The sequence below is a fragment of the Dermacentor variabilis genome, chromosome 3 (assembly GCF_050947875.1).
Source record: "Dermacentor variabilis isolate Ectoservices chromosome 3, ASM5094787v1, whole genome shotgun sequence".
NCBI lineage: Eukaryota > Metazoa > Arthropoda > Arachnida > Ixodida > Ixodidae > Dermacentor > Dermacentor variabilis.
Genome location: NC_134570.1, coordinates 119,423,652 through 119,445,423, shown reverse-complemented (window position 1 = coordinate 119,445,423; position 21,772 = coordinate 119,423,652). Strand labels below are relative to the sequence as shown.

At 49.1% G+C, this 21,772-nt stretch overlaps 1 protein-coding gene across 1 annotated transcript in view; it reads right to left on the bottom strand.

Moving 5' to 3' along the window:
• Window positions 1-21,772, bottom strand: part of LOC142574707 (uncharacterized) — a 182,176-nt gene that overhangs the window by 132,210 nt on the left and 28,194 nt on the right. The window contains exons 6-7 of the mRNA XM_075683735.1: window positions 8,324-8,392; window positions 678-865 (exon numbers count right to left, since the gene is read on the bottom strand). Of these exons, the coding sequence (XP_075539850.1) occupies window positions 678-865; window positions 8,324-8,392 (257 nt within the window). The remainder of the gene's footprint in view (window positions 1-677; window positions 866-8,323; window positions 8,393-21,772) is intronic.

The window sequence follows — 21,772 nt, the reverse complement described above, 5'->3', positions numbered from 1 at the left end:
TGGTCATCAGGCACGGCGCAGTGGGTGGTTCTGGAAATTTGGACCACCTGGGACGTGCGCATAAATATACACAAGTGTTTTCCGCATTTCGCTCCCATCGAGATACGGCAGCCGTGACCGGGATTCGACACTGCAACCTCCTGCTTAGGATCCCAACATCATAGCCACTAAGCAAGCACGGCGCGTCAAGGAAACACAAAAGTCTCGGTGAAGACACGTTTAACTTCTGTGTTCTACCGATTCTTATGAAGGAGGGATTAAGCATATTTTTTTTTAATTTCTCAATGCTGCCGGAACTTATGCATATGCAAAATATTAGCAGTATTATGCCCCAATGAAGACACTCTAGCATTTGGTGTAGCGTGGTGCCAACGAGAGCAGTTTTGTCATTTGCTTACTCAGCCGAAAGTAGGAGTATGATCTATGAATCCGTGGCGAGGCTGAGTGGTAGAGACATACGCTATTTCACAGCATTTATGCGAAGTGTGGAGGTAGAATACCCGTCCTTCCTGTGATGCCCTCTCGGTTCTGAGAGTGCTCTGCGAAAGATACCAAATACCAGGAAACCACACTTTTTTTAAACACAAGCTGAGCACCTCCGACAAGCCGCGTGAGCCCTGCTTTTACTTTGTCGCGTAAACTGACCATGCTTCGAACAACGTTTCAGCTTTACTTACAAACCACTCATCATCCCTCCTCATGATGCGGCCAAACGGGTGGAAGTTGAACTTTTGTATCAAGTCTACGTGGATATCCTCGAATACGGAGACCTGAGACGCGCCAGCAAAACCTTTGAGGGTCCCGCTCCACAATGTTTGGTCCAGCAGATCTTTCAGAGGATGTGTGCCGTTTTTTTTCTCCAAGCCTGAAATGCAGAAAAATAAGAGCAATTTCACATAAATTATACTCGAATGGCAGTGCCATGTTCCGTAAAAGCATATATATGTAGCGAAAAGGCCCGGTTAGAGGTAAATAGCTTCAAGGCGAGATCATCATTACATTTTATTCTGCCTGTAAAGACGACGGGACGGCGGCCGACTTGGAGAGCGGTGGAGCGCACATATATTCCGAGGAGAGAACAGCTAATGGAGCGGTGGCTAAGGCGTCCAGGCCAAGCCGAGAACGAGAGCGTGTCCTGATTCTCATGTCTCGCAATTCGGGGTACCCGAGATTCGTGGTGCTAACTGTAACGCGTGATGATCATGGGTTGTAACAGACAGCTTTAGTTTGTCCGCAAGGTTCTCGCCACTTGTGGCCTACGTGATTATCGCAGAGGTCTACTTAGAGAACATACATGGATGCAAAGGTGTACAGCGAAGTAATAACGCTGGCGGCGGCATGCTATCTGCGTGGGCATTGACCTCTACGGAGGCCTTCCTCTAACGTCTGCCAGTAACCGGCGGTTCATGGTCGACGTTGACCGTACTATTTTGTACGCCGAAAGCACAGCTATTCCAGCTGCCCCGGCGCGCAATGTCACATCCTTCTTTCTCCACTGTTTGACTCTACGTCGTAGTTCTCATCTTGAACGCCGTAGCGACAGAGGGTGCGTCTTTTTTCTTCGAACGTTCCCGAAGCCTTCCTTGCTCAGCACCACGGCGTACCACCCACAGACCAGTGGGCTTCGCTGAGCGTTCCAACCACGCCTTGGATGATATGTTTGCCATTTATGTTGCACTTGATCACACAAATGAGGACCTCGTTCTGCCATTCGCAACGTTTGCAAACAACACCGCTGTCGAGACAACTTCAGGTTTTCCTCCACAGTTTCTGCTCTACAGCCGCCACCCATCGCATACCATGGGCACCATAGTCTGCTCCCGCCCAGATGTGTGCCAGTGTCCACAGATAACCGTCGTGCCAAGAAATACCGAGACTTCGCAATAATTTTAACCCCTACTGTGCAGCAGCGGCATACAAACAGGCCCATGACGGCTATGCTCAGTCATGTCGTCTCGCTGTGAGCTTCTCGCCACCTTGGTAGCTTCTAAAGATGTCTGCCCTGATTTGATGGACCATTTAGTATTGTTAAGCGAACGTCGCCGGTGAACCACACCATCGAACCACTATAGCACCCGTTTCTGATCTCCGTCGCTGTGGGTGGGACATTGTTAATGTAGATCGGTTCAAGCTGTACCACGAGTTGCTCATGCCAACAGCTTGAGTCATCAGTTGTGATTATTATGAAAAGGACCATGAACATAAGCCGCCGTCAGAAAACGAAAACCAAAGCAAGCCAAGCAGCAGCAGCATTGACAAAACTATAGAAGAAGACAGCTGCCCTAGGCTACCGCTCTGCTGTCCGTTTAATAAACTGCCCAGCAATTCTTAAAACTTCGCCACGTAGGACATTTCAAATAGCCACGTCCTACATGTTGGACACTGGCAGATCGGGTGCGGTTTCGAGAGTATTGGGTGTGTCGCATACATGTCATAGAAAAGAGATGACGAAATTATTCCTGACTCAAACTGTCTTTGCGCCGTTTTGTTCGGAAGCAAGATATCCCTTCTGCACTTTTTATTGTAAGCAATGTTCCGCAAACCTCATCGTAATTTTGAACTAAATTGACACTTGTGGCGATTTTCTCAGAAGTGTCTGCATTAGTTGAACTCAAGACCGCAAGCCGAAAGTAACAGGACCTACTATAAGCAAGCTAACTGCATGAAAAATTCATCGGACCGCATATTTCAGAGGTACTTAGCCGACAATGTTTAGCAATATTCATCCTCATCAGCCTGGTTACGCCCACTGCAGGGCAAAGGCACCTCCCATACTTCTCCTACAACCCCGGTCATGTACTAATTACGGCCATGTCGTCCCTGCAAACTTATTAATCTCATCCGCCCACCTAACTTTCTGCCGCCCCCTGCTACGCTTCCCTTCCCTTAGAATGCAGTCCGTAACCCGAAATGACCGTCGGTTATCTTCCCTACGCATTACATGTCCTGCCCATTTCTTTTTCTTGATTTCACCTAAGATGTCAATAACTCGCGTTTGTGCCTTCACCCAATGTGCTCTTTTCTTATCCCTTAACGTTACACCCACCATTCTTCTGTCCATAGCTCGTTGCGTCGTCCTCAACTTAAGTAAAACCCTTTTCGCAAGCCTCCAGGTTTCTGCCCCGTAGTTGAGTACTGGTAAGACATAGCTAATATACACTTTTCTCTTGAGGGATAATGGCAACCTGCTTCTTTTGGCCTCCTAACTTAACTGAGCAATATTATATACCATTTACTGCCCTCTAATTCAATAGCACTGCTAGACTCGCCTCACTAGATAACGTTCTAGCGTTAAACATTGCCAGGTTCCAATGGCGGCCTGTCCGGAGCCAGGGGTTCTTAGCACCCGCTGCTGCGTCACAGGTCTGACCGCCGCCGTGGTGAGTTGCTTCGCAGCTGCTGGGGACTGAGGGCCGGGGTTTGATTGTTGTGTTTATATAGGAGGTTGTGGCCAAGTACTGCAGCAGGGTGGCCAATCCTGCTCTGTGAGGGAGTGAGTTACCCGTTCTGGTCACCGGGATCAGGCCACACTCTAGGCCTGTTTATGCAATTTTATCAACACGCGGAATTTTTTTAATCCGGGGGAAACTGCGCAGCGCCGGGATTCGAACCACGAACCTCTTGCACGCTAGGCGGGTATTCTACCTCTACGCCACCGCTGCACTGCATGTTCAGCAATGCAGGGAAGCAAACAAATAGACGATGGCTCCCCGTGAAATTAAGGTAAATTGATGTTAAAGGTAGGGGCCGTTAAATATTCCCTGGTGGTCAAAATTATTCCGGAATCCCCCGCGATGTCATGCCTTCCTATGTAATCGTGGTTGTGGCTCGAAAACCCTGAGACTATCTCTGATATGTAAAGGTAGGCGCAAGCGCGACCTCGCGCGTTCTCCAAGTGCCTAGGCCCTGTTGCACGCCAGTTCATAAAAAAAAAAACACTTCGGCTGGTACAAATACATAAGTTCGTTCTTGCCGAGGGAATGGGGAAGTTGCTTCTACACACCAACGCTACACAGAGAGAATGAGTAGGTACTACCTACCTAATACGTCAGATGAGATTAAATGCTTTCTGGCACACTTTTTTTAAGTGTGCCTTTTCCAGACTGGTAGAATTCTTGTGAAGCATGTGTTCTGAACGCGTTTTGACTGTGAGGTAATTGTTTTATGCGAAGCATATTACTAGAGCTCAACCCAGCTCCTCAGGCGCGGCGGTGTCGCCTTCAATACCACGTGACACCGTGACGTCACGACAAAGGAGAAACGGGGCTCCAACTCGCGCCGTCGCGGCGGTATATAAGCAGCTGCGCTTGTTTCTAGGTGGCTTTGGCTCAACTCTTGCAAGATGGGCTGGGTGGGAATCGAACCAGGGTCTCCGGAGTGTGAGACGGAGACGCTACCACTGAGCCACGAGTACGATGCTTCAAAGCGGTACAAAAGCGCCTCTAGTGAATGCGGTGTTGCCTTAGAAACGAGCTGTTTCTAAGGCTCAGGCGTGCGTCGCTTGCTCAGGCGCACATTTCGTTGCCGCGCCGAACGCTGCGTTGCTCGACGCTCACCGCGTCCAATGCGGGGCGCGTAGTCGCTGCGCCGTAGCCCATTGTCTTACACCCCTTGGCGGGTCGACGGGAACGCTGTCGCGTTCCACTCTTGAAGGCGAAGCAGAGTAACGCATGAGTTGTTTCTTCGTCTAGCCGAACCAAATATAGCCGAGCAACAGCAGTTCACCAGGCTAAACAGTGGTTCAACAACTAAAATAAAGGCTAGTATGCTTCGCATCCTGGGCTTAACCTTAGCTAAGCCACAGCCATTTTTTTTTCATAGGAAAGGCAACAAGAGTTATGTAATGTCTTGCTCACGGAGTAAAAACCAAGCAACACGTAAAAAAATACTTTAAATAAAGCGACTGAGAAGTCACGGTATATAGTCAAACTTTTATGATATATAATGTAAATGATAACATATGGGTGGAGTAAAAAGATGACCGAGACACTGCGGAATGCTGGACTGCAATTACGGACGAGAGTGTTATTCTTCGACACCTTCTCGGTGCGAGTGTCAACAATGCGTTCCTACTGTACAACCAAGAATATCATAAATCTGACGTGCTCGCATTTCTGGGACCAATACCAAAAGACATACCAGAAGACACACAAAAAAATTTTCTAGAAGCATTAAATCAATTTGGGCGTATCGCTCAAATTGTGATACCGCAGATCAAAGAAACAATTCGTTCCGACTACCGTGAGAAAAATACAATGCTAAAGATGTGATGTCCCAGTTGACGCAGAAAATGTTTTCATCTTAATCACACCCGATAAGGAATGCATTTGTCTGCTTCCCTATGCGTAATATTGCTGAATATTCTGGGGTTACAAAACAAAGCTCTCCCAATAAAGCGTTTATCCTAATTTAATAATATTTGGGGTTTTACGTGCCAAAACCACTTTCTGATTATGAGGCACGCCGTAGTGGAGGACTCCGGAAATTTTTGACCACCTGGGGTTCTTTAACGTGCACCTAAATCTAAGCACACGGGTGTTTTCGCATTTCGCCCCCATCGAAATGCGGCCGCCGTGGATATCCTAATTTCTCCAGCCCTTCAAATGCTTTTTTACCAAAAATATAAAAATTTTTGATTTGTCGTAGTTAAAGCATATATGGGGCTAAAATAATTGGCTCCCAACCCGCGCTTCGAAGGTGGTTAGCCAGCGAAGCTATAGCCCTGTTTACATGAATGCGACAGTGGCGAATCGCATTTCCAAGCGCATTTGGGAAAGGCGATGTGACGCCGTTTACATGTAGCGCATTAACTCTGGCGAGAAGGTAGCGCCACATGGTGTCGTTTAAGGGAAGTGCAGCCGACTTCCGGTGTAACTGGTTTCCGGTAGTGGGCCGAGTGCACGTTGGTGGAATTATGGGAAGGAATTAGCCATCAGCATGGCGGCGGTCCCGGCTGCTCGCTTCGAATTGAATTTGGCGTTGCTTTTGTAAAATGCACTTCGTTCGCAGCAAATGATTGTGCAAACGGCTTTAGCTTAGTCTCAGGCCGCTTCGACGACAGAGTATTATGGATAACCTTGTGGTGTTTTCGAGATCGCTTCTCGTTTCGAACGAGTGGAAGCCTAACTAGCCACCCTAGCCTAACGAAAGAAACATTCGAGATGTCAGCGCTACCTATCCCTAGAGTCGGGAAATAGCGGCAACGACGGCATATGGCCTCTGAAATCCGAAGATCTCGCTGGCCAACTAAACCTGCAAAAAACGTGCGCTGCTTCGCGTGCACTACAGTATAGCGTATATTGTACGCTATCAGTTGCGTAAACTAAACTAAATCTATTTCTCGGAACTCAGCCACCAACGTGCACTCGGCCCGCTACAGGAAACCAGTTATACCGGAAGTCGGCTGTACTTCCCTTTTACGACACCATGTGGCGCTACGTTCTCGCGAGACTTAATGCGCTACATGTAAACGGCGTCGCATCGCGTTTCCAAAATGAGCTTAGAAATGCGATGCGCCACTGTCGCATTCATGTAAACGGGGCTATAGATGCAATGCTCTAGATAGTTGATCTTATGCGATGCGATGTGACAGTTGTCGCACTAATGTAAACGTCGCTATAGTAGGCGTGTCGTCACCATTGCGTCGCCGTCATGATACAATTGTCAACAGGCCGTCGTGCTTGTTATATCGTCCTGCGGGGGTTGCATATGATCCAGCGTCACAAGTTTACGTTGAGCAAGGCAGTCCCCGCTGAAAACGTGTCCTACTTGAACATCCGCTCCACACCTAACTATTGTCGCCAACATAGATTAGTTCTTGACAAACACATTGGCAAGCTTCCTCTACAGAGATTTCCCGCCGTGAGTGTGAACTTTCTCGCTGTCTTGATAAAGCGCAGTGAACCCATGGAAACTAGATAATATATTATAGTCTAGTGCGTGTACCTTTAATACTCTAAGAGCATCGGATCCAGCATATCCACTTCTTCCAATACGAGGATGCATGAGAAGACGTACCACTACCACAGCTTTGCCATATTCAGTCATCGAGTATGGCATGGTTCTTGTAGCCCTTCATAAATTCTAAGCGTGGTCTAATCAGAGTAAAAGCGCAACTCTTGTTAGACTCTAGAACACGAACTAGCTCATACTAACATCTTTCTAAGCTTAGAGCCCAGAGCCTAGAATGGCCTGTCGCCTGTTTTTTACTCCACACTCGTCTTCTGCGTACGCCTTTGGTACATCTTGCTCCTTGAGCTCATGAACAACATTATGTCAGGAGGTCTTTTTCCTGAGCTCATTGATTTGCGCCTGGAGACATAGCAGCTTCTTAGTACTTCATCAGCCTTTGCTGCCGCGCTTTCCAAGAGGCAGTCCATATAGTTCCCACGCACCGTTCGTGTGTCGGTGCTGTTATTGACTGTTGGCTGCGTTATTCTATGACGCAGAGTTCTAAGCTGCGCTCCTTTCTTCCAGCTGTTCCAAGTTCAATAATTATTCTCTATAATCCCAGTGCCGACTACTACACCTTCCAGTGTTTCTATTCATTTTGGCTCTTGAATTGAGCCTCTCCATACTAATAAATCTTGGAGTATTGCAGTCTCTGAACTTGTTTTCTCTTCAATGCTGCTCTATTCCGTGGCGTTCAAGCATTCTGCCTCAGCCTATGAAGGAACGTCGCGGGAAGAGGAAGTTGGGCAGTAACCAGTAATGAGCTTTTATCGCCTACTTCTGTGGCCTGTTAAAGCACGCGTGATCTGGCTTCAAGAACCGCGACGAAGCCGACTTGAATTTTTGCTTAGTGACTTGGATGTTAGCTTATATTATTCGTGATCTTGTTGAATATCACGAGCACACAAATATGTTCACCTGATGGTTGTTGTTTGTTCGGTGTCACCTTCCGTACATGTGCGCGCGGTGCTCGCCGTCCGCAGGCCTGTCTTAAATTTGAATTTCTGTAAACAGTGTCTCAAATTTACCAGTTGCAGTACGACACACTGCCTTCATACTGGCACGCCAGAGCTGTCGTTAGCTATAATAGACAAAGGAATTTTGAAAACGGAGTTGCAGCGTGCGTGGCATTCATACCTTTACAAACGCTACGCTCGGATTTGAAACCGTCAATGCACTCGTGTGACATTTCGGCTTGAGGGCGTTTGTGTTGTCAAGGTTGGGTCGCTTCTTAACTACGTTTAACTTTCACTGAAATAATAGTGTCCCTGCGTTTATTTCTTCTGTCAGCACTTGAGTGCTGGCAAAAGCAAGAAATATGTTCAGCATATCACGACTTCTAGTGAAGCTTTAATAGGGAAGGAGCACTTACCCCGAAGGCAGGAGTCGAATAATTTCCCCATGTACGTGAAGGCAGGTTTCTCGACCTTGTTTCCAGTACCTGTGGGGGATGAAAAGGGGCAAGCGATTTGTAGCGGCACAGAGGAAGCCTGAGGAATGGTGTAGAATATTTTGCGAGGTAACTCGAGTTACTTTTCAAGTTCTTTGAAGCACCGGTTAATTTAACCGCACACTAGTGAAAATTATACTTGAGGTGTACATCCTCCTCTGTAAGTGATCTAAGTGGAGGTAGCTTTGGTTGAGTAGCCCGCACGGGAGGAAGGGAGGGAAAGGTTGGTAACAATTGGTAGGGAACATGTACTTGCGTTTGCAGCTACAGAATTATTAGCTGCTGTGGGTTATGCCGCAAACACAAGTTGCTTGATGGACCGAATCACTTATTCAGCTGAAAGACTCAGTCGTATACTTATTTGTCTTAGTGTAAAACCAAGAAGCTTGAAGAAAAGTAAAAGACGTTACTACGCATGCATCTCGATTCCTATAGACTCAAACATGATCCAGCGACGGCCATGATATCGCAGAAATTGACGGCTATATTTTTAGGTCCTCTTATAGAAAAATCAAACCGGTGGTACGTGGTGTTTAATCTTACGTTGGAATGGTATCTGCTGGAATTTTCTAGAGGATATTTCTACTGCACGTCCTGCGGAGGCCGACCTAAAATTCACCGCTGTCGAAGTGAACAGTACTACAATGTTATGGGTGTATGAACCACCTTCTGTTAATGTGAGCAATTTTCTTTCGCACATAAATTGCATAAATGCTGATGTAACAAAATATGAGAAACAAGTTTGATGTTGGCTGACTTTACAAATCAGATGTAGCCCAATTTTTTCTGAAAGCGAAGAGTTCCGGGTGTAATATGTAGTTTTCGCTTCGTGAACACTTCTAATGTGCCTACTCGTGCACCTTAACTGCAATAGTTAGGTGTTTTACGGCTCTTGTGCCTAGTGGGGATGATGTACACTCTGAAGCCATGATATCTGACACTGACACGTGTACTTTTGTTTACCTTGTTCTGGTGATTGCTATGTCGGAATATTCTAGATTATTGCAGTCGATTTTACCTGTTGTCTGCGTTGACGCCGACCATTGTGTTAAGATTGCATGCGCGACGCGAATAATATTGTGCAATCTGGAAAGCATGCGAGCACCACTTGTTACGCTTAAATTATCGACGAGGCGATATCTGACTGGTCGAAACCACACTCGCTGAAGTGCGCCTGATAGCACAGCCTTTATTGCGCTACGTGAAATATAAGTGTAAGAAACCTTGGGCTGAACAAGTAACCTTCTCGGGGGTGGTCCATAACCATCTGAAATGAATTCCCGACGCTCTTGGCATCCACGACAGGAGCGTCTGCTACTGAAAACATGCGTGAAAACGGTAGCCTCAGGATGGGCACCACGAACACGCAGCACTGCAGCCTTGCCGTCACGGTGCACACCTCGGCCAAAAGAACGACGGAAGCTACTGGCGTTCCATCGGATGAAAATGTACCTCCAGCGGCACCAAAGACACCTCGCTCATGACAGGTCCTGCCCGCACGATCAACATATGGGTCTCCGATGTTGCGAATGTCATCGTGATACAAAGTATTTATCAAGCCTCCTTCTACATACGACATGTCCACTCTGCCCAACCGTATCATTCAAGCGGCCCTGCACGCCTGCCTCTAGACTTCCTGATCTCAAGGTTTACCTTTACACAAACCTACCGATACGGGCTCCCTATGTGTGCCTGCTATGGCACAAGTTTAAAAGCTCGAAGAACTACAACAGATATTACAGTCAGAATGTGTCCTGCCTTTGCTGGCGTACTTCGCTAGTGGTACTTATTTAAGACGCTATGAGGTTAATGGTGTTGACCAAGATGGACAACCTGAAAACCTGGAGGAACTACTGTGTACCACGCACACAGTCGTGGCTGTTCGCTACCTGGGCGGGCTGTCATACGTGCCTAATCACGCTTCAAGATCCTAATTCCCCACCTGAACGTATCCTGTATTACGGCTGCGTACTGCACCTGCGCCCGTTCAAGTCCTTCGTTGTTTACTGCTACTCCTACTTCAAAAAGGGACACATGAAGTCATCCTGCCAGTAAACCAGACTTCATGGGGCCTGACCAAACCAGCACCGTTTTGATGCGGGCTTTGGCAAATATATCGTCATGATATCACTTCCACGACGTTTCCTATGCCAAGTTGAACGCCACTAAGAATGTTCGACAACACCATTATCGGCAAACAGCAACGGCTCCTCAAGATCCATCGATGAAACAAGTCCCTATGTACAACCGTTCCGCCGTTGTGGCCTCGATTTAAAAGGACCCTAGTCAGGTGACGAAATCAGGTACAATGACACGTGATTCTGCCACATTTACATATAGCGCTCAATTAGGTTGTCCTTTTCGCGACCATAATCGGCCCCACAATCGACAGAAGACACGCCGCTTCCCTTCGCGAACGAAGAGATCGAAATCGACGCTTACCTCGCCACCCTTGGAAAGAAAATTCAACGTCTGAGGGAACGCCGTGCATTTCTGCAGCGTCGTCGTTAAGCAACGTGGTCATCGCATTTATCTACGATTTCCATTCAAGCTCATATGGGTTATCCGGCGTATGGGTTGTAGGGATTTGGGGTATTCGACGCGCGATTGCGCGGGCTCATTTCACCTCTGTTCTGCAATCCTTAAGCCATAGCGTCCTCGCTCCGAACCTGTTGTCAGTGGTGGCGCTCCACTCGCGGTGAGGGTGGAGCTAGTGACGTCACGAAGTGGCCCCTGGTGGCTACTGTCGTGACGGTAGCGGCTCTCTTGCTCCTTGGGACGGCGCCCGGTACGTACATGCTTCCTCTCGTCCACAGACACTTTTGTGACTAGGACTGAGCTCACGCACGGTGCCTTTGCCCTTGCGGGGAGTGCGTACCTCGTGTTGATCCTATCCCGACGCTAAGCCGAAGAACGGGTGCCTAGTGCTCGCGCGAGGTCGTACCACGCCGAGCCGCACTTATGGGAAGCCCAAGCCGAAGGAGATTGCCCGAGTTCTCGCGAGTTGGCCCATCGGTTATCGCGAGAGCAAGTAGCATAGCCCCCGGCATCTTTCTTAGCGGCGCGTTGCAGCTTGAACCTGTGCTCTCGCAGCGACGTGCTACAGGCGCCCCTGACTGTACGTTCCGTCATTGGTGACGGACCCCTTTGGTTCCCCGCCGCCCCGGGACCGGGCGTTTGTGTAGTGTCAGATTCCGCCGGATACAATAAACGGTATCCGTCAACTTATGCCAATACTGTGTTCTTGCGTACGTCGCTCGGTAGCCCCTTGCAGCCTGAACTGGCGCGCAGCGGCGCTAGAGGCTGACGGCTCAAGCGGCCCTGTGGCTCGCTAAGCTCGAACCCGCGGTGGTCTTTACTCCTGTGAGACCCAAAGACTCCATAAGGTCGAAATCTGTTTCATCCCAAGAACTGTTGCGCTAACTCGAGCATCTCTCCTCGGTTGCTAGTATTAAAGGGCGCCAAGAGGCATATTACAGTGTAACTGTCGCGGCATCGCTGGAAATGTTGGAGAGCTGCGCCAGCGCCTCGTATATGGAAAGCGTCGTGTTTGGGCCCTACTGCTTTAAGAATCAAATATCCTGCCACCCATTTCAGGATTTCTGGCAAACACATCAGCTTCAATAAAGAACTGTAGGAGTGCTACGCCTGATGTTCTTATTGGAAAGGCTGGAGCTTATCTGCCATCCACTCTTCATTAGACCCGTGTTGACATTTCACGGTGGTGCACTCTGTGACAAGAATTCACGACCGTATTAGCTTGTCTCCAACACGCGGACGTTATCATCGCTTGGTACTATGCTCATCTCTACAACGGTCGTCCTACTCGGTTGTTTCAGGTGGAAGGCGCATCTAGGACAGAAACATCCTGGCGACCCTATTATGGTGGCAGGATATTTAAACACGCCCCACACTACATGCTTTTACGCCATTTGCACTGCGCGTGGTACGTGCGTGCTGGACGCATTGATTTTGCCCCAGTTCAGGCTGCATAAAAACGTTTAACTGCCTACCCGTTAGCATGACCACCCTCGCCGGACTTAGTGGCTAGGACGCACGACCGCCTCGTAGTCATGTGAACCCGACTGGTACGGTAGCGACCACCGTCCGATTCACCTTGACTTATCTTCGGGTGGAACCGACTGGATCCGCCGACTGTGTCGTGTGGTGCATTGCGATCGATAGAGGGAGGTATCAGAAAGCAGTGTATCCAACTCTCTGCGCGAGCCATTCCGTTATCTTAGTGTGCCACTAGTTAAAGTAACACGTACGTCGTCGGTTGATGAATGGCAAACCGCTCTAGATTTTCAACTTCTGCATCTTTGGGCGTCGCGCCGCCAAGTGTAACTTGCGTCAGAAGGTTACCCAACATCAATTGCCTTGCGGTTGGAGGCACAACTTCTTACTGCAGTATCTCGGTGCCATGAGCACCCATTAGAACGTGGCCGCTAGATGTACTGGCACTCTTTTCTGGGCCTTCCCTCCACTGCCTCTATTTGGCGCAGCTTCCGAGTAATGGAGCTCAGCTAGCGATCTGCAGACCCCGGAGTTTGCGCCTTGTTAGCATCTAGCCAGCCAGCATGAGTTTTCGCTAAAACTGTTGCCCACACCATTTTCCCCTGCTTTGGACATGGCACAGCCTACTTTCGTTGTTCAAAACGGTTTTCCAGTGAACGCAGCCACACCGCCTAGGCTCGCCGCTTCGAGGGTACGCAATCTGCCTTCACTATTACGGAATATTTAGCAGCAATACACCTGTCCAAGCCATACTAGGCACCAGAAGCGGATGTCATACCGTATAAACGTCTTAATAACGCGCGAGGCAATGTTCTCGACGTGGGGTTGCGGAGCACAAACGAAGCTTGGGCTACATGAGTCATTCCTACTTCTTGGCTACTTGCAGAAATGGCATCGATTTCCATACCCAAAAAGCCCCCAGACACTACCTCTCACATGCGCCCAACAGCGCTGACCTCAGCGTTAGGCAAGCTGATGGAGCGTGTGCCCGTGACACGAATTACACGGTGGCTCGATCCTTCCTGCTCGAGGCTTTCCTGCTCGCTCGCCCCTTCTCCATTCGCCTGGCCAGCCAAGCTGTAGGTCAGTTCGACGCACATCGGGGTTGCCCACAAGGATCTGTGCTCGTACGAGTCCTTTTCAATACCGCCCGCTTCCCACTGGCTTGGTAGCTAGCGATGATACATAACCCACAATACATAATCTAGGGATAAGCCAGCACTCTTTGGTCAGTTCAACCAGAAATCGGCTGCTAAGAAAAGCGTTTCAAGAGGCCCTAAACGTATCTTATAACTGTTGTGCTCAGATAGGGCTTAAACTTCCGAACGACAAGACGGCGTACATGTCAGTAGGGAGCAAGCCTGGATGATGTCTGTGACACTCAGGAGTCTTCAGGTAATTCTGCATCGGGAACCACTACATTAGCATTCAAGTCACCATGGAGCATGCCTAAAGAATGCAAAGCAGCAGGCCGCCATGGCCTCGGCATGCTCCGAAAACGCACATGAAGGCGCGCACCGACATGGCTCGCCTTTTCGTGCATTCTGTACTGCAACCACGGCTCGTCTGAAGGGGTCAGTTTCATCATCTCACGAAGATGGAATGGGCTCGCCTTGACGCCATGTAGGTCATAACGCGACTGACGTCTAACTCCGCTAAGAACCATTCAGGCCGAGTCCCAGCCCAACGCTATCGAAGAGCTGGTGCACCAAAGTCGATGAGCGCACACCCTAAAGCCATCAATGTAACGCTCGGCTGCTGCAGTGGACGGACACATGGAACATGAATAATTAGACAATGCAGCTTGTACAGCACGTGACGTAGCTCCGTGGTACGGGATACAATTAAGTGACAATAAGCCACGTGGTCGTCTGTATTACCCAGCTCAGCGCAAGGTGAATGCGGAAGTATATATCCCGCCTTTGTAGCACCGATGATAATCAAGAAAATGCGACTCTCGTAGCATACACTGACACCAATGTTATTGGCACCATGATTAACATAACATAGCTCTCGTGTGCCCATTGATACCAGAGGCAGGCGAGACGTGCTCGTATGTTGCCGCTCCAGCCCCTTCGGCCTATCTTGCCTAGCCTGCCGCTCATACGTGTCGGCTTGGGCGCGTTGCTTCGTTTTGTTCAAGCTGCTCGATATTCTCAGCTCATGATTCGCACCAATTCGACTGAAGCCATTAACAATATACGCAGAGTATCTCGGCCCACTATATCAAATTGGATTCACCGCCTTGCTGCCACTACGAATATCGTAGTACGGCTCCAGTGAGTGCCTCGAGCAGTGCTGTCACATTTACTTCAAGCAGACTTATCAATCCACCGACATATTGTAACGCACCCACTTCCGCATTTTTCTGAAGGCACCTGCGGACAACTTATCCAGGAAAAAGAAAACCTTCGACGTACTACACGAGCCTTTATGCCTCCGCATGGGTCAGGCGTCCCTGGTTGGTTAACCCGATGAGAGGAGGTTACATTATGGAGGCCGCGATTTGGGGTCGCGCTACCCCGTCTGTGACTACTCCTGACAACTGGCCAGAGAGCGGTCCCTACGGTACATTGTGCCCATTTTCTGGCACTACAATCCTCAAAGTGGCAGTGAAACACGTAAAACCAGGACTTCAGCTAAGCCACCTCCGCCACCTCCGGGCAACACGCCTCTGACCTGGCCACCCACCCGTCCTTGAGCTCTGGTTTGATGAGCCATTTCGCAGTTCACTTATAGGTTTTTCATTTCTATGAAGTCTGTACATATGCTCAAATCATAGCTTTGCACGAAATACATGACGGTGGCCTGAAGTACTCGGTAATTTCCTTGTCAAATAACTTTAACGATCACTTTCTCACTACTGGTGATTGCGACATTAGCATTGATGAGGAAAGCCGAACATTGCGCTCGGAAGAAAAATCAGTAAGGACAGCCTCTCTTTCTTTCATAGCAATAATTTGCGTGAATGATGAAATTATTAAAAACAAAGAAAAACTTGTGACACTAAGATTGTTCTTGGACGTTTCAAAGGCTTTTGCTTCTGTCCATCATACAATTATTTTACTTAAATTATTGTACTTCGGAATAAGAGGCGCTCCACCAGGCCTGATGAAGAGCCATCGCGAACACAGTGCACAAGTGGAAGCGGTGTTTCATCCATCAAGAGCTATTGAGAACACAGTGCACTAGTGAGAGCGGTGTTTCATCTAGCTACATCGAAGTATGCAGTGGCGTTCCGAAAGGTTCAATTTTGGGTCCGCTGTCGCTTCTCCTGCATATCTATGACATATTCAACATTCCACGCGCTCCTTAGTGGTGATGCATACGGATGATGACACTAATGTTTTGTTTTTCTGTGCTCTGTCTACATTATGTAGCGAGATAGAAACGTATGACTGACTGAGCCGCCGAAATGGCTTATAGAGAATAAACTGGAACGCAATGTGCACAAGACAAGCTTTATAGTTTCAGACCCAAGAAACAAGATCATAGAAAGTACACCCATCATCACTTTCCGCAATATTGCTCTTACATGAGGAAATTGAATACAATATTTAGAAGCCGTTTTATAGACAACACGAAGCGATCATGTTAATTAAGTACCCTCGGAGGTCTTTAGTTCAGTTGGAATGATCTACAAGATGAGAAATTTGTTATCATCATGGTTAAAGAACGAATTCATTATGACGTTATACGATCACATACCTACATTATTGCTTATTCGACTGGTGCAGCACAAACTTGCAATCACTAGTTGCTTTACAAGAAAATTCGCTGTATCACCATAAATGCGTAGCATTGATTTCAATTATATAGTAGCTTTATCGGCCGTATACATTGGCGTAAGCATTTGGTTACTAACTAAATTAACAAGCGTGGTGGCACACGCGCACATGCAGACATGAGCAGATTTCACTCGGTAAGCCTGGACACTAGCCTTCATAACATGCGATGAACAGCGGCAGGAGCGGTGAACGATCGCTTAGGGCTGTCTTTAGGCTCAACGAGAAGTAGGCACGCGAGAACACAGCGCACTTGAATGGCCAGGCCATCTCGCCTCACGTAGTTTTTGTACCCGCCTCAGGGTAGTTCCAAGATAGGACGCCCGCGACCGCGCTCAGCCTCGTTACAAGCGCGAATGACCGGACAAGCGCGGTCACCCGTCTTGCCAAATCGCTGGATTACCAAATGCTAAGTTTCTTAAACAACAAAGCATATATGAAAGAAAGAACTGGAAACCATAAGCCTGGGCCTGAGTTCTTGCATAATGTGCAAAAGTCATAAATGTATGTATGTTCGTATTGTCTATGCGTTTTCAGATGTCTGCGTGTCCTTGCAGTTGTTTTGTTTTTCATTGTGCTTTTCAATATATTTCACTGAAATGTACTATATTAATATTTCGGTTTCGCTGTCTTAGATTGTGTGAAACTGTCGCGGCAGGAGGGAGGGCCCAGTCAGGCGTAGCTCCATATTGTACTCTCTGCCTAAGTGCTAAAGATGTAGACTTGAACAAGGTATTCAATGCAATTCAGTACTCATTTGCCCCCATGTCAATGTCATGTCCCAGCGTCAAGCACGGGCACAGGGGCTCCGCACAAAAGCGCCCAGTAAGGCCGCTCGCTCGCAGCGCGCAATGCAATAATTGTGAACGACGTGATTATATATATTATGAGACCGAGGCTGACCAAGCTGCCAAGCGCTTTTTTTATTCCAAAAAGGGAAACGCGCCAGCTCAAGCGCGAAAATGCAGAAGATCAGGGGTGATGATGGCTATGTACATATGAAAACGATTAAGTACATTAATAGTTGTAGCACTATACTTCTCCCCACCATGGAAGCGGCCAGCCTGGACACAGCTTAGAGAATATCTTAACGGGGAGTTCTTCATGCGCGACACGAACAATTTCCTCATTCCGCTGACAGCGGTCAGCGACGGAGTTTACTGGGACGACGAGATAGTTCACTGTAGAAGTCTTTTGCACAATGGTGTAGGGGCAAATGTAGCGTGCAAGGAACTTCTCACAGAGGCTTGAAGTTCGGAATTGAGTCCAAAGCAGGACTTGGTCTACAGGGTGAAAACTGGCGTCGCGGCGTTCGTTGTCGCAGCGACGTTTCCACTCAACTTCCGTAGCTTCCGTGCTCCGCCGAGCAATTTGACGGCAATAAGCAACTCGGGCAGCAACGTCTTCTAGAAGGGACGCGTTAGGCGAAGAAGGTGGAAACAAGAACTCTCTGTCGAATACTGAGGAGTGAGATTGTCCATATACAAGGAAAAAGGGGCTGTAGCTGTTAGTCCGTTGAAGAGCAGTGTTATATGCGAATGTCAGAAAAGGAAGAATTTTGTCCCAGTCAGTGTGATCAGGATGGACGTACATGGAAATCATGTAAGGCAGCGTGCAGTTAAAGCGCTCAGTAAGACCATAATTTTGCGGATGATAGGTAGAAGTAGACTGGTGCACGGAAGAGCTTTCTCGAGGAATTTCGGAAATGAATGCCTTGCAACGGTCCCTCAGAATAACGCGAGGCGCCTTGTGGTGGAAGACGATTAAGCAAGAAAAAGACAGTGATTTCAGAAGCGGTACCTGATTGATGAGATGCAGTCTCAGCATATCTTGTTAAAAGGTAGACCAAACTGAGAATATAACAGTTACCCGAGGTTGTCAAAGGCGTGATACCATATAAATCAGTACCAACAAATTGAAAGGTGCGTCCGGGCAAGGGGAGGTTGTAGTAAACTGGCAGGAGGGGACGTCGAGCGTATGCAGTGCAGACATGATGCAGAAGAGGCAACGTAACTGGCCACTGTTGTAGATAGGCGAGGCCAGAAGCAGCGGGTCTTGATGCGGTCGTTGGTCTTTCGGAAGCCCATGTGTCTAGCCGATACGCCGTCGTGAACCTCCTCATACTGAAACGCAAGGGGCAGCGAGGTAGGACTGGACGCAGCCGACCTGTGACCTGACGGGTCGTAAACGTAGTGGTGTAGCACACCATCTTGAAGGTAGAATTGTGGAATCTGGGGTCGCAAGCGGCTGTTGGGTGTCTTGCCGAACCCACTAAGGCGATCCAAGAAAGTTCGGCAGTAACGAGTCAGTGTGCTGAAGCAAGACAAAATCAGAGCGTGATGAAAGCGCAACTAGCTCCAGGGGCATCAACGAAAGCTGGTGTGAGGCAGGTGTGGCGTCATAATGACGTGATGAGGAAGACCGGGAGTTACCGGGAGAGAAAGAGTGGGCAGCGACACAGCGCGTCTGCATCGTGATGACTTTTGCCAGACTTGTACATTCTTTTAAAGTGATATTCCTACATGTGGAGTATGCAGCGTCCTAAACGTCCTGACACGTTTTCCATTGATGACAGTCAACGCAGAGCATGGTTGTCGGCGACCATGGTGAAGTGGCGGGCGTAAAGGTATGGCGATATTTCTGCATTGGCCAAACAATAGCCCTACACTCTGGCTCTGTAATGGTGTAGTCCCGCTCAGCGGGAAAAACTGTTCGGCTGGCGTACGCTGTAACTTGCTCTTGAGAGGCCGCATTACATTGCAGAAGTACAGCTCTAATACCTTGTGCGCTTACGTGAGTATGGAGTATGGTGGGGGCTCTGTCATCAAAGTGGCGAAGCTCTGGCCCTGAAGAAGGGCCTTGCTTTAGAGCCTGAAAACCCGACTCTCGGTCTTCAGTCCATGCGAAAGAGGCACCGCTAACACGAAGCTTGTCTACAGGAGCCGCTAATTGCAGCGAAGTTGCGCATTAATCGGCGAAAAAAGGACGAAAAGCCGACGAAACTACGTATTTTTTCTGATGCTGTGGGCAAGAAAGCTGGAGAACACCAGTAGTGTTTTCGGGGTCCGGCTTGATGCCATCCATTGAGACTACCTGTCCGAATACTTTTATACTATTGCTTGCAAATCTGAATTTTTTGGTGTTGATCTGGAAACCCGCATTTGTGAGGTACTCGAGAACTTGTTCTGATTCTTGAAGATGTCGGCTCAAGTTAGAGGAGAAGATTATGATATAATCCAGATAACAGAGATAGGTCTTCAATTTTAGACCACGAAGAACATTGTCTACCATGTGCTCAAGGGCGGCTGGGGCATTACGAAGACCCAAAAGGCATCGCGTTAAATTCGTAAAGTCCGTAGTAAAGTCCATAGCGTGCCATCTCAAGAGCGAGGAAGCAGAAGAAGGGTGATGATGACTATGTACATATGACAACCATAAAGTACATTAGCAGTGCTAACAATATATATATATATATATATATATATATATATTGCCGCTAGTTGTCACGCGCCAGCGCTGAAAAAGAAGTGACTTGAACGCGCGCTCGGCACGAGGTGGGCGCTAAAGAAGAAGAAGCAGAGGCTGAGGACGCCAGCTTGAGTTTTGTGTACGCCATCTTGTACAACTGTCTGTCTCGCCGACGCCGGGTACATCTTCAATTGTCTTTTCGTGACAAAACTGGTGGAGGTGCGGGGTACGGTTCATCCGATGCCACAAACTCCTCCTGGTAGCCGGAGTACCAGCCCTATACTAGTGGACACCCCTGTTCACCGGGCCAGCAGGAGAATCCGAGGATTACCTCCGGAGCTTGATCACCTCTCCGCAACAACATCGACGCCCCCACGGACCAGTATGGAAGGAACATCGACGTCTCCATCGACCATTATGCAAGGTACGGCCACAATGGCAACTCAGTACCTGCTCCAGAATCTCAGAGTACCGAAAGTGTTCCACGGGGATGTCTTCGAGGATGTTGAAGACTGGTTAGCCCAGTTTGAGCGCGTTGCTGAGATAAACAAATGGAGCGACGCGGCGAAGCTGAGAAACGTGTACTTCAGCTTGGAGGACGGTGCTCGCACTTGGTACGAGAACCGAGAAGGGCTCCTGAAATCGTGGCTCGAGTTCCGCCGTGCCTTGCTGGAAACATACACCAATGCTGATCGCCGCGAACGAGCCGAACGGGCGCTCCAATCCCGAATTCATCTGCCGAATGAGAGCGTGACGTCGTACGTAGAGGATATGACGCGCCTCTTCCGTCGGGTGGACCCTACCATGTCAGAAGAAAAGAAGCTGCGCCATCTAATGCGGGGAGTTAAAGAACAGCTATTTGCTGGCCTGGTTCGAAGCCCGCCGAAGACCGTGGGTGAATTCTTAACCGAAGCCACCACGATGGAAAAGATGCTGCACCATCGCTCAGCCTTCTATGAAAGGCAAATGAACGCTGCTTCACCTTCGGACCAGCGCTCAGCTACCTATGACAGGCACGCGAATGCTGCGTCACTAACGGACGCGGTTGCCTTTGGAAACCTGGACGTTCTCCGAGACCTTATCCGCTCTGTGGTTCGTGAGGAGCTTCAACGGCTCAGCTGCCCGCCTCAGCCCACGCTGGGTTCCATTTCTGCCCTCGTGAGAAGTGAAGTGCAGCAAGCGATCCAAGGTCCCGTCCCAAGCAGCAATGCGCCGCCTGTGACAGCACAGTTGCAGCGGCCGTCGTATGCGGAAGTTTTCGGGCGAGTTCCTGTCCGCGCTCCGACCCATTTCATCCCCGCCACGTCTTACGCCGCGTCATACGTCCCGCCGCTCCCATCAGTGCAACCGATCCAGCGTATGGAGGATCGGCGCCCGCTCGAAAGGAAATCTGACGTCTGGCGTACCCCGGACAGAAGGCCTCTGTGCTATCACTGTGGAGAGGCCGGTCACGTATACCGCGAATGCCCATACCGCCGCCTTGGACTGCAAGGTTTCGCCGCGGATTCACCAAGGCCCAGATATGGCGAAAGGCCTCGGGCGATTGAAGAGTACTTGAACCAGCAGGGTATGCCACTGTTCCCGCGGCGGAAGTCGCGCTCGCCGTCCCCCAGGCGATCTTCCCCAGCTCCTAGAAGCCCTCCAATGGCAGCGCAGGGACGATCGCCAAGCCCTCGCCAGGAAAACTAAGAACAGCGACCTTCGGGGGCGAGGCCGCTGATAATCGCCCTTCCGAAGACCTCCCATCGACGCAAGCACGGTATATTCAGCACGATTCAGCGACGACAGCAGCCGAACTCAGCGACAGACTCTCGCTAGACATACCTGTTGTGCTCGACGGCCGCCACGTTAGTGCGTTACTGGATACGGGTGCCGACTATTCGATCTTGTGCGGAAAACTAGCGACGGAACTTAGAAAAGTTATCACGCCTTGGTCTGGAACGCAAATTCGTACTGCTGGCGGGCATATCGTAACACCGTTGGGCATGTGCACGGTCAGAGTACAAATTCGTGGGTCCACGTTTCCAGCCAGCTGCCTTATACTCCGCGATTGCTCTCGAGACCTCATCTTGGGCGTCGACTTTCTGCGAGAGTATGGTGC